This window comes from Ovis canadensis, chromosome X, assembly GCF_042477335.2.
Source record: "Ovis canadensis isolate MfBH-ARS-UI-01 breed Bighorn chromosome X, ARS-UI_OviCan_v2, whole genome shotgun sequence".
Taxonomy (NCBI): domain Eukaryota; kingdom Metazoa; phylum Chordata; class Mammalia; order Artiodactyla; family Bovidae; genus Ovis; species Ovis canadensis.
In genome coordinates this window covers 38,875,310-38,888,507 of record NC_091727.1, presented here as the reverse complement: position 1 = coordinate 38,888,507, position 13,198 = coordinate 38,875,310, and the positions used below count along the sequence as shown (strand labels likewise).

Sequence of the window (13,198 nt, the reverse complement as noted above, 5' to 3'; positions counted from 1 at the left end):
CTTCCATTTCCTAGAACTGGATAGCCTATTTCTGAATAACAGTCAATATGGATTGCTATTCACCTTACTAAGAATAATGGTAAATCTATTCTTAAATCTGTTTTCAAAATTCAAAAAGAAATTTCGAATATGGAAGAATTAGCTACCTGAAGATGATTCTAGCTTTCCTACTACTAAAATTCAGTATCCACCCTTTTAAGGAATTTTACATGAATTCAAGTGAAAAAATGAGCTGAGAGGCTAGAATATGACTCCAGAAGAAGACTGTGTCAAGTATACTCATATACAAACATGCAGACTTGACTCCACCTCCTGCCATCTATGTGCTCTTGCCCATCACGATTAGCATAGGATCATGCCAAGTGGAAGACCACAGTCGACAGAACACCGGCTTAGAAGTTACACCCTGTATTTAAGTCCAGATACACTCACAGATTTTATATGATCTTAGGCAAGTCATCTTTGCTCTATGGGCTTCAGATTTTGGACTGTGCAAAATGAGGAACAGGTCCAAGGTCCCTTGTCAGCATTAACTCCCTTTGCATCTAAGTTTGGTGGCTAAAGCCTCTGCATTTCCAAGTGACAGAGGTGGGATGGAACTATTGGCCACAATCCTTCATCTCTTCCAGCACCCTCACTCTTGCCATGGCTTCAGTGTGAGCAGAGTATATTTCCCTACCTCTTGATTTGGGGCTTGGCCATGTGACTTCCTTTGAGCAACAGGATATAGCAGATGTAATACAAGTAGGGGCTCAAAAATGTGCATTGCTTCTTATTCCCTTTTAGTTAATGGCTTAGGACATTTTATAAATGTTTACAATACAGCTCTCTCAATAGCTAGGTCATAATTAGGGTGACCCTACATCCCAGTTTTCCCAGGTCAGTCCTGTTTACATCTGATGTCCTGGTGTAATGATTTAGGTCTCTTCACTCCCCAAAATGGGATGATTTAGAGTATCAATTACACAGTCACCACAAAAATAAAAACCTCAGTTCATCTTGAAAATTCACCCAGCTAATCCACAAGTTAGCTACAACAACAGGACCACCCTCTTTCCCGAGCAACCATGCCCACAGTGCCTTCTTTGGATCATGGGGATTCCTGGGGTGAGGAAAGGGTAGCCAGTATCCCTTCTTACTCTACAAGAGGCCTACGTTCCAAGTGGTTCCCTTTTCCCTTCAACCTTGAGAAAACCTAAAGTCACTCACAATTAGAAGAAGCTGGGGGACTCCCAATCTCAACTGTAGTTTCAAATAAACACATGCCATTTCCCCTATGTGATAAAGCCCATGAGTTATTGCACAATGTGTTTGTTAACAGGACCATGTGGTATACTTTTTATCATCCAGTCAAAAAAGCCCTAGCCTGTGGACATAGAGAGTACATGCTTTTATAAGACAGCTGGCAAGATCCTAGCTATTCATAACATTGACATCTCTCCCCTTATGTCCCAATAGGCTCAGGTGAGAAATGGCAAGGAAGCCGACTCCAGGTAGTGAGCCTACCACTGGTAGGAAATAACAACCAGACAGTCCCGGGAGGCCTCACTTTGGAGAGCTGGTACCTTCAGAGCTTGCTCTTCCCCATGCTGGCACGGAGCATGAGTACGCCCTCTACAGGAGTTCCGGGATTGTCCGCCATCTTCTGCCAGAGGCGCTGCTCTTCCCCTTGAGAGTCCATCCAATCCACGTTCTTCCCATGGCTCACACCTAAAGAAGCGAAGGGGGGAGCATTATACTTTAGAAGTGAAATGTTTTCATCTTCTGGACTGATACCTATCAACCTCTGCTGACCAGAAAGACCTTCACTGGTTTGTTCTCACCATATCTAATGAGTGATGTTAGCATAGAATACATCCTTTGCAGGCGACATTACTCTCTTCTGCCTAGGTGATGGGGAACAAATTATGATGGCCCTGGGGGCTTGTTTCTTACTCACTTTGGTAGCTTAAGTAGAAAGCTGGCTCATCTCGACTGAGTTAACATGTCAGAAGAACAGGCTGAACTGGGCTCCAAGGCTCTCCCTTTTGAACAAGGCCACTTCTGTGACCTGGGAGTTGTCATTTTAGTGACAGAGACAGCCTTAATCTATACATAAGTAGAGCATCACAGGGGTGGGGGTGTTTTCTCCACAGGAAAGCCGACCCTGTTGCATGCAGACTGTGGCTGGTCTAGTGTTAGGATAATGAAAGTTTGCAGGGCTGCACCTGCTCTGCTGCTAAAACTTTCCCAATTCACTCTGGTATAGCTGTGTCTTGTGGCACCAGTTCTGCGTTTCTGTGACCTGTCTGAACATGAGACATTATTTTTTAGGGAAAAATGGATTTCCTTTCAATTCAACCAGTGTTGAGTAAAGGCTGCAAGACCTGGACAGCACTGAGAAGAACATGAAGTCAAGTTGGTCTGGGAAGTCCTTTGTGGTGTACTGTCATTGTCAGAAGCGTGTATCACCATGGTGATTGTCTCCTAAGCAAATCCTGAAGTAAGGCCCAAGAAAGCGGTTGAAATTCACTCAGACTAAAGTGTAAATGATATAAGAAGTCCAAATATAAGCATTATGCACCCCAAACTTCTAGCTAAAGGATACAAAGTTACAGAGTACTATTTTTAACAGTGAACCGAACCTTGGATAAAGGAATAGAGCATCTATAGAAATCTCGAGAGTCAGCTAAGCAGAAATTACAAATACACCTACGACACATTACACCTGTAGGAACCACTCCCCTGCCCCATGCTGAGTCAGACTATCTAAGGGTACCCTAGTCCCTCACCGCTTCCAGAATTCAAACGAACTCCTCCCAGAAAGATGTTGCTGGAAAAGGCCTCCTTGTCCCAGATGGTAAGTTCTAGGCAAACATGCTTTATATCCTGGGGATGCAGGCCACTGAACACGAAAGTATGATTCCACTGAGGGTTCAGACTCTTTTTTATTACCAGAGTTTTGTGCTTGGTGGCTTTGCTATCATCAGGGAGCAGGTAGCTGCAGGAGAAAACACAATCAAGTCATCAGTGAGACAGTGAAGCAGAAAAGGGCATCCTTGCATAGAATATCAATTTCCCATAATTCCTGGTGTGTACATGGGTGTGTGTGTCTGATTATCTTTCCCAGCACCTTATATGCTTACATCTGGGTTGATATAGTAGAATGGTTTATTATCTCTTTTAAGTGGGGGCAAGAGTAGAATGCCCACACTCTCCTTTCTAATCTTGTTGGTCCTTCCCTCATCTTGAAATGAAAATACCTCCTGTGGGAGACATTCTGTAATAATGTCATGCCTCCCATCATCACTGGCTCACCTCTGTGGGGACGTGATGCCAGGATGAACACTTCCTGTCATGCTGACAGGTTCCCACCTTAAGCGCCTGTGTCTCTTGGCTTCTCCAGTTAAGGACTTTGGTGCTCTGTGAGCTGACTCAGCTTACATGCAGGAAACCCTGGATTACTGGGAATTTCATGTCCCTCAGAACCCTCAACCACTGAGTTTTAGAAATTGGTGAGGAGACTTCCCTGGCGGTCCAGTGGTTGAGACTCCCTGCTGATATCACATGGGGCACAGATTTATTCATCAAGGAACTAAAATCACACATGTTGTACAGCACAGCTAAAAAATAAATTGAAGTAAAGGAAATTGGTGGATGAATCTCCCAGCTTTCCTGTCCCTTGAAGGGACAATCCTAAGGTATATTTCAAAGAGTTGCTTAACACTTCATTAGTGGAAATGAGCCCCATTTGAACACAGTAGGAACCTGCCTAGTAACATTTTTATCAGCTTCTCTCCCTTCCCTGTCTCATTTTCCTTACTCTGTTTTTGATCATAGTACCTGATGAGTCAGGCACTTTTGGGAAGGAGACTTATGGATATGGAATTAGTACATCAAATTAACATGAACAATACCACAAATGATCTTATAATAAAGATGACACATTATGACACTTGAGATTTCATTTCACGTACCAAATAGATACTGCTTATCTCCCAATATTCATTCTCTCTCCTATTTGTCTCCAAAAAAAGAGAAAGTCCTCATTTTTTCAGTTAGGCACAAGATTGTCCAGAATAAAGACTACATTCCCTAGCCTCCCTTATAGCCCATATAGTCAGGTGACTAAGTTCTGGCCAATGGGATACCTTACCTTTAGTGTTTGTTTCCATACAAAGACTGTTGTTTAAGACACTCTTATGTTGGCTCATGGACCGAGTATTTAAGGTTATATGTTATAGTATTAAATTTTATAGAAGGGACTATTCTTGCTCTCTCATGCTCTTTAAAAAAAAAAATTGAGGTCCTTTTAAAATCAGCTCAATGGTTAACTGTAACTAGGGACAGAATTTACTAGAAAGTTACTGGCCTTAAAAATACATCCTTTATTTTCTCTTCTTTCATACATGTTCAACATGATAAAGTAAAAACTGTTTCAGAAGAATGTCAAGTCATTTGTGCAAGGGCACAATGAGTTCATGAGCAAGGAGCCATCCCCTCATCCCACCAGTGAGCAGGAAGAGGCCTGAATGGGATGGTAGGGCTGGGGAGACACATTTCAATGGCAGGATCCACATAAAACCTTTCTTCTGTGCTTAATCCTACTGTGAGAAAGAGTCAAGGACAGATGGCCGGGAATTCAGGTACACACACTCACCAGTGGGAAAGACCCAGACATCTGGCTTCCCCTTATTATCGCCCTTACCAAAGCTAGAAGTGTAAGCATAAAGGTTTGACTCATTTCCTCATGGAGGAAATTACACTTTTCTAAGGAGGAAGGAGGAGAGGAATGATACTGTCATCTGACAAAGAATTAACCTCACGGCAGGCATCACAGGAATTTTTTTTACCTTATGTAGTGTGTGGTACTCTGTGAGAGCAGGGTCCTCATCTTATATTGGGAACTGCAAGACTTAACTGCTTGGAACGTGCATTTATGTGCTTGTCTGTATGGATGAAAAATATCCTTCTGGTGCTAGTTTTTCTGATTATAAGAGAAAAATCTCAAAAAGAAATCAGGAGGGATTTGTCATTTGGGTTACCTCGAATGGGTAAGATGCCCATCAAAAGGGATGTATTCCCTCAAGAAACTGCCCTAGGTTCCACAAAATGGGCACAAATGCCCAAGAGTCCGTCTTGGAGCTTCTCCAAGGCTCTTCCCAGTGGATATCTTGAGGGATGATGCTCTGGCATCCCCACTTTTTACAATTTCCCCCAAGAGAGAAAAATTCCAAAGATCCAATATTTTGGTTGTTGTCACATACTGCCAGCACCAAAAGATAGTAAAGCACAATACAAGAATATTACATATAGAAAGCTAAACCTTTTCCTCCTTTGAGAAATAAATCTCACAGGAAAATTCACCAGGCTTGAGGGTGAGAGTCACGGAAATCCTGAAACACGCTAGAATAAGCAGATCCCTCTCATGTTTTTTGCAATGTAAGCACCAGCACTCAAGGGGAGCACTTTCCTAGCACACGTTTAGAATAAGAACAAGACAGAAACCTTACCGCCACCCCTGTCTCCTGTTTCATCTCTCACTAAGTATCATTGAAAATGAGCTCAAACCAAATTACCCCTTCACAAAGCTATCAGAAGTGCCTCCTGATTTCACCGCAGTCAAATTCTTTGCCTCTTTGATGAACACTTCTAGGATTCCTCCAGAGACGATAGATGAATCCTTCTTTTTTCCTCGTTTAAAGGTCTTCTTTCCTGCATCAGTCATCAGAGACAAACACAGAGAGATGAAGGGTGGGAGGGAGAGCAGGGAGGGAGGGAGGGAGTTGGGGGAGAGAATGAAAGAAAAAGAGAGAAAGAGAATGAGAGAGGGGGAAGAGAAAAGAAGGGAAGAGAAGAGAGATAGATCATGGGGTCCATTTCAAAACTGACAAAGACTACAAAGATTTATTTGATTTGGTGAGTGAATGAGCTATGTACATTACTGTACATGTTTCTATGAATTCACTTGAATGTTTTTTACCCTAATGGAATCTTTCTGGATCTATCGTTCATTTGTATTTGTTGAAAAAAATAAACAAGTTAAAAAAAATACTCCCCTAAATCATAAAAAGGAATAAAACAGAAAAGACCCCAAGAGCTGCCTGGGCCACATCCCTGCTCTCCATGAGAAACAGCTACAATGAAAGCCACACACATGTGCCAAGATGCACATAGAGAAAATTCCATAACTCCTGCCTTGGATATTATAGTCAACTCCACGCCTGGCTAGCTCTAAAGGCTAAAGCCCAGGCACAATGACATTTCAGGGTGAGAGAAAACACTCCCCACACCACATTTTTATTCTGATGAAATACTCTCAACTGCCGCCACCACCTTTATTTAACAGTGTTGTAAGCACTTTACAGGAATGAACCTATTTGATTGTTGCAGTATCCCTATGAAGTGAGGAAACTGAGGTCAAGAGATAGGAAATTACTGGCAAAGGGTCACCATGACAAGGGTGATATGAACAGAAAGATAATGTATGCTGCCTGTAGGAGTTGAGGAAAGAAGGGCAAGAGTGATTTAAATGTGGACTCCATCTGGAATTTTCCTTTGTATTCTGTGTTCCAGGTTAATTTCTTTCTTAAGATGCCCTGAGTAGCTGTGAATCTCATAAATCCAGACAGCTTCCTACACCTCCCCTCTTAGCAGACCATCCCCCATTTCTGCCCCCTTCCCCAACCCAGGGGAAGATCTATATACCTTAGACCTCCAAGAAACAAGTATCAACATAAAGGTTCATTTCTAATTATGAACTCTGTCCTTTTCTTGTAACAACCCTTTCCCATATATCGCATGTGTACATGCAAAATCACTTCAGTTGTGTCTCTTTGTGACCCCATGGACTATAGCCTGCTGGGCTCCTCTGTCCATGGGATTCTCCAGGCAAGAATTCTGGAGTGGGTTGCCATTTCCTCTCCAGGGGATCTTCCTGACCCAGGGATCAAACCCATGTCTTGCTTGTCTCCTGCATTGGCCGGGGGGTTCTTTACCACTAGCGCAACCTGGGAAGCCCCATATACAGTATATACTTCTCAACTCTCCATAAAGGACAGTGATACTTAACCCTTTTCACTTGATGTGAGTTGGCCAAAAAGTTCATTACAGAAGATGTTACGGAAAACGCCAAATGAACTTCTTAGCTAACCCAATAACATAGTCCACCCAATCCGTGCTCCCTACTTCCACACTTCTAGAAATGGAACATCACTGATCAAAGTCAATGATTTTTTTTTTCTCTACCTTGAAATTGTCCTAGTGGAGGCATCAGTTTCTCTTCTGGTGGTATGTAACGTAACATGACTGTCAGCTCTCCTTTGTACTGAAGGCTAATATCAGCAGCACATTCCACCTGGCCAAGAGGAGACAGGTAAAAAGAAAAATTCAGAATGCTTATAATTTTGTAGCCCATGTTTGAATATACAATATTTACTAGGTGGCTTAGATGTGACAATTTATTCCACTTGAATTATGTTGGCACTTACTGGTTTAAGAGCTGCCTCAGGCATGACAAAAGAGAGGCTGGAAAATTCTATGAAGGCATTTGCATATAAATCCCTTCAGTCCCAGGTGACTGTGTGACCCTATAGACTGAAGTCTGCCAGGCTCCTCTGTCCCTGGGGATTCTCCAAGCAAGAATACTGGAATGGGTTGCCATGCCCTCCTCCAGGGGATCTTCCCAAACTAGGGATTGAACCTGTGTCTCTTAGGTCTCCTGCATTGGCAGATGGGTTCTTTACCACTAGCACCATCTGAGAAGCTCTTTAAACCTTAAAGTAAAAGGAATTTTAGAGGGGAAGTATAACACACATTTGGTGAGTCAACGGACACTGAGCGCCAGTGATGCACTGAGGTCTGAACCGATCACTAAACGTATACAAATATTTTGGGGGAATGAGGTGAAGATAAAGATCTCACTGATAACAGCCCCAGAAGATACTTCTTTCTGTCTTCCCTTGATGTCACAAGGGTTTCCTACCTCCGTGACCAAGAAAGGGAAAGTAGGCATAATGTCTGATTCAAATTGGGTTTCTAGCCACCAACTCTGAACAGCTACACTGGTAATTCACATCATTAAAATTCAATGTGGAAAAAGTGGCACACTCCAACATTGCTGGTGCGACTGTAAAATGGCATAGCCTCTCTGGAAAACAGTTTGGCATTTTATTAAAAGATTAAACAATACTTGGGCATTTATCCCAGGAAACTAAAAGAATGTATACATTGAAAAATTCTGTACATACATATTTGCTTCATCTTTATTTGCAGTAGTACAAAACTGGAAAGAAACTGTATGTCCTTCAATAGGTAACTAGTTAAATAAACTGTGGTAAAGCCATACCACAGAGTACTACTCAGTAAGAAAAGGGAATGGCTAGTGATACCTGCAAAAAGTTGGTTGAATCTCTAGAGAATGATGCTGAGTGAAAAAAGTCAGCTTAATAGGATAACATACTATACAGTTTCATTTATATAACATTCTTGAAAAGACAAAATAATAGATACAGAGAACAGATTCAGGGTTGCTAGGGGTTCCCAGGTAGCTCAGATGGTAAAGGATCTGCCTGCAATGCAGGAGATTCAGGTTCAATTGCTGGGTCAGGAAGATCTGCTGGAGAAGGGAATGGCAACCCACTCCAGTCTTCTTGCCTGGAAAATCCCATGGATGGAGGAGCCTGGTGGGCTGCAGCCCATGGGGTCGCAAAGAATCGGACACGACTGAGTGACACAAACAGTTGTTAGGAATAGGAGGGGCAGGAGCGAGGTGGGTGTGGTTATAAAAGACCACGAAGGATCTTTGTGAGGATGGACCTGTTCTGTATCCTGGTTGTAGGGCTGAATACACAAAGCTACAGTGCTACAGTGCCAAGTCACTTCAGTCATGTCCGACCCTTTGTAACCCCATGGACTGTAGCCCACCAGGCTCCTCTGTCCATGGGATTTTCCAGGCAAGAAGACTGGAGTGGGTTACCACACTCTCCTCCAGGGGATCTTCCCGACCCAGGGATCAATCTGTGTCTCTTACACCTCCTGTATTAGCAGGTGGGTTCTTTACCACTAGTGCCACCTGGGAAGCCCAACATAAAGCTACACATGTGGCAAAACTGCATAGAAACTAATATGCATGCAAACAAATGAAAACTGAGGAAATCCGAATAAGACAAGTGGATTATATCAACGTTACCACCTTGGCTGTACCACTGCATTATAGCTTTGTCAGATGTGACCACTGGGGGAAACTGGGTAAAAGGTATATAGGATCTCTCTGTGTTATTTTTTACAATAGCATGTGGATCTACAATCTTCTCAAAATCCAATTTTAAATTTGAAAATTCAGTGTGAGCACATATCTAAAGCCTTTGTTCCGTAGGTTTCCCAATGAGACAACTGAACTTTAGATTTTTCATAAATAGTGTAAGAAAAGTAGAGTACTTCCTCAGACTTTTCTTGAGGGAACTTGACTGCTGAGTAATGATTCAAGGGCTGAGAGCTGCTCTGCTATGAGAGAGGGCAGACTGAAAGAATTCAGAAACCCCCAAATCCACAAGAAAGCCCGAGGCCATTCAAACCTCAGCAAAAAGGACTGAGACTGACAAAAGGAAACCTTGCCGGACTTTCCTTCAGTTAAATTCAGTCTCTCAGTCATGTCCGACTCTTTGCGACCCCATGGACTGCAGCACACCAGGACTCCCTGTCCATCACCAACTCCCGGAGTTCACTCAGACTCGTGCATTGAATCAGTGATGCCATCTAACCATCTCATCCTCTGTCGTCCCCTTCTCCTCCAGCCTTCAGTCTTTCCCTACATCAGGCCCTTTTCCAGTGAGTCAGTTCTTCACATCAGGTGGCCGAAGTATTGGAGTTTCAGCTTCAGCATCATTCCTTCCAATGAATATTCAGGACTGGTTTCCTTTAGGATGGACTGGTTGGATCTCCTTGCAGCCCAAGGGACTCTCAAGAGTCTTCTCCAACACCACAGTTCAAAAGCACCAATTCTTCCATGCTCAACTTTCTTTATGGTCCAACTCTCACATCCATACATGACCACTGGAAAAACCAGAGCTTTGGCTAGATGGACCTTTGTTAGCAAAGTAATATCTCTGCTTTTCAATATGCTGTCTAGGTTGGTCATAACTTTTCTTCCAAGAAGTAAGCGTCTTTTAATTTCATGGCTGCAATCACCATCTGCAGTGATTTTGGAGCCCAGAAAAATAAAGTCTGACACTGTTTCCACTGTTTCCCCATCTATTTGCCATGAAGTGATGGGACCAGGTGCCATGATCTTCGTTTTCTGAATGTTGAGCTTTAAGCCAGCTTTTTCACTCTCCTCTTTCACTTTCATCAACAGGCTCTTTAGTTCTTCTTCACTTTCTGCCATAAGGGTGGTTTCATCTGCATATCTGAGGTTACTGATATTTCTCCCAGCAATCTTGATTCCAGCTTGTACTTCTTCCAGCCCAGCGTTTCTCATGATGTACTCTGCATATAACATAAATAAGCAGGGTGACAATATACAGCCTTGACGTACTCCTTTTCCTATTTGGAACCAGTCTGTTGTTCCATGTCCAGTTCTAACTGTTGCTTCTTGACCTGCATACAGATTTCTCAGAAGGCAGGTCAGGTGATCTGGTATTCTCATCTCTTGAAGAATTTTCCACAGTTTGCTGTGATCCACACAGTCAAAGACTTTGGCATAGTCAATAAAGCAGAAATAGATGTTTTTCTGGAAGTCTCTTGCTTTTTCCATGATCCAGTGGATGTTGGCAATTTGATCTCTGGTTCCTCTGCCTTTTCTAAATCCAGCTTGAATATCTGGAAGTTCATGGTTCATGTACTGCTGAAGCCTGGCTTGGAGAATTTTGAGCACCACTTTCTTAGTGTGTGAGATGAGTGAAATTATGCAGTAGTTTGAACAATCTTTGGCATTGCCTTTCTTTGGGATTGGAATGAAAACTGACCTTTTCCAGTCCTGTGGCCACTGCTGAGTTTTCCAAATTTGCTGGCATATTGAATGCAGCACTTTCACAGCATCATCTTTTAGGGTTTGAAATAGCTCAACTGGAATTCCATCACCTCCACTAGCTTTGTTCATAGTGTTGCTTCCTAAGGCCCACTTGACTTCTCATTCCAGGATGTCTGGCTCTGGGTGAGTGATCACACCTTTTTGGTGGTGATAAACCTTATTAGTAAGGCTAGGAAAATCATCTGAAGCTTTTATTCAGCTATCTTCCCAGAGGCACAAATGAGATTAGGTGGTGAATCAGACTATCCATTTAACATTTAATCTTATTATTCTAAATCAAGTGCCTTATATGAGGAGTTTTCTTATTGCTTCCATGGTTTCAGGAAAGTTTAGTTTATGTGAAAGTCACAAATGGAAAATTATCATGGATATTATGACAGATAAAAGAGGTCACTGGGTTTGGTTTTCTTTTTGATACTATAGCTAATGAGGGTTGAGGTATTTGCCCTTTCTCTTTGGATCTGAGTGGGCTCTGTGACTGCTCTAACTAGTAGAATATGGCAGACGTGACAATGTGCCAGTTTCTGGGCCCAGATCTTAAGATGAACGGCTTCCATTTCTTCTCTTGAAATGAATATTCTTGGGATTCTCCCTCTGGGAATCCACGATGTGAGGTCCACATCACGTGGAGAAACCGCACATAGGTGCTCTAGTTGGTGGGGTTAGATGAGTTCTTAGCTGGCAACCAACGTCAAGTGTGAGACATCCAACTGGACCAACCAGCCCAGTCAAGCCCTCAGATGACTTCAGCCTCAGTCTACCATCTAGATGCAACCACATGAGAGATCTTAAATAAAATCACCTTGCTGAGCCCAGTCACCCCCCGCCCCCCAGACTCAAGAACAATAATAATAAATGGTTGTTTTAAGCCACTAAGGTTTAGGGTAGTTTTCTATACAACAATAGTTAACCAGTGCAAGCTCTATTTGCTTTCAGCTGAGACCTCTGGGTAGGAAAATGTATTGACAGGGAAAAGTATATGTTCAAGTGTCATATACTCTAGATGTCTATACTATACTATCTATACTAATAGCATATTTGCAGAGATTGCAGGGTGAAAATCACATACAAAAGAAAGTCCAAGGAGGGAGTCATCTTCAACCTGCACACAACTAACATCTTGGGGGTGTTTTGGGGTGTACACTTGCAAGGAAGTTCCAAGGCAATATCCTCTCCTGGCATACTACCATTTTCCACTATTCAACGAACTTCTGCTCAGAAAAAGGTTGCAGAATTCAATTCAATTCATTCCATGCTACCAACACATATGGAAGGTCTCCTTGTATTGGGTTGGACAAAAAGTTTGTTCAGGTTTTTCTGTACAATGGTATGGGAAAATTTGAACAAATTTTTTGGCCCACCGAACAGTAATGATTCTTCAGGCATTTTGCTAAGTGCTATGGGGACACAGAGAGATCCTGCTTTCTGTGAGTTTTCATTCTATCTAGAAGGAATATACTTCATAGCAACTCTATCAATCTGCTCTTGTTTAACTGATTTGTCACATGAATGCTCTCTATTTCCACTGAAGAGCAGGATGCTCTATACAAAGACCATGTATGCCTGCTCCCATCAGTTGAGTCAGCTGCATTAGTCCCCAGAGCTCTTTATGCCAGGCATATTTGTGGCTCTAATTATATAACTGAATGGCACAAACTGAAGAGTCCCAAAAGACAGCTGCTACTATAAAAAATGAGGTTGACCAACTTATAAGATCTAAAGATGTGAAAATAAATTCGTTATTGGATTCTATTTGGGCTTGAAGCTATAAAAGATTAGAGGAAAGATCATGAATATTCAGAAAGATTTTGCATTTGGTTGACTTTGCAAGTATTCTAAAACTTTTGTTTCACTCTAGGGAAACTCAAACAAGAAATTGTTGATTAGGATACATTAGGGGCAGAATGTATTCCAGGAGGATATGACAGAGTTTCAACTACTGAAACTATACTAAAAAAAAAAGTGCCCCTGTATTAGAAAACTTGAAAATGAATACACATTTAAGTTAAAATAAGTGATTAATAAATGCATTGGAAATTCCATAAGGAATGCAATTGGAAAACATTGTATGTTTGACTTCTGTGACTTTGTCCATGAACTGACCTATAATTATTGGTCCTGATTTCTTGAAGAAGGCTTCTACCATATAGCAAGCTCGGTGTCACACAAACCATTACAGTTGCTCCAAAT

The 13,198-nt window shown here is 42.1% G+C and overlaps 1 protein-coding gene across 2 annotated transcripts in view; it reads right to left on the bottom strand.

Moving 5' to 3' along the window:
• Window positions 1-780: 780 nt before the first annotated feature.
• The window catches only part of SYTL5 (synaptotagmin like 5), a 114,425-nt gene continuing 102,007 nt past the window's right edge, over window positions 781-13,198 (bottom strand). For both annotated transcript variants that reach the window (XM_070289901.1, XM_070289902.1), the window contains 4 exons: window positions 7,228-7,336; window positions 5,559-5,694; window positions 2,772-2,980; window positions 781-1,710 (listed from right to left, as the gene is read on the bottom strand). In XM_070289901.1, coding sequence (XP_070146002.1) covers window positions 1,568-1,710; window positions 2,772-2,980; window positions 5,559-5,694; window positions 7,228-7,336 — 597 coding nt within the window. In that variant the 3' untranslated portion in view covers window positions 781-1,567. The remainder of the gene's footprint in view (window positions 1,711-2,771; window positions 2,981-5,558; window positions 5,695-7,227; window positions 7,337-13,198) is intronic.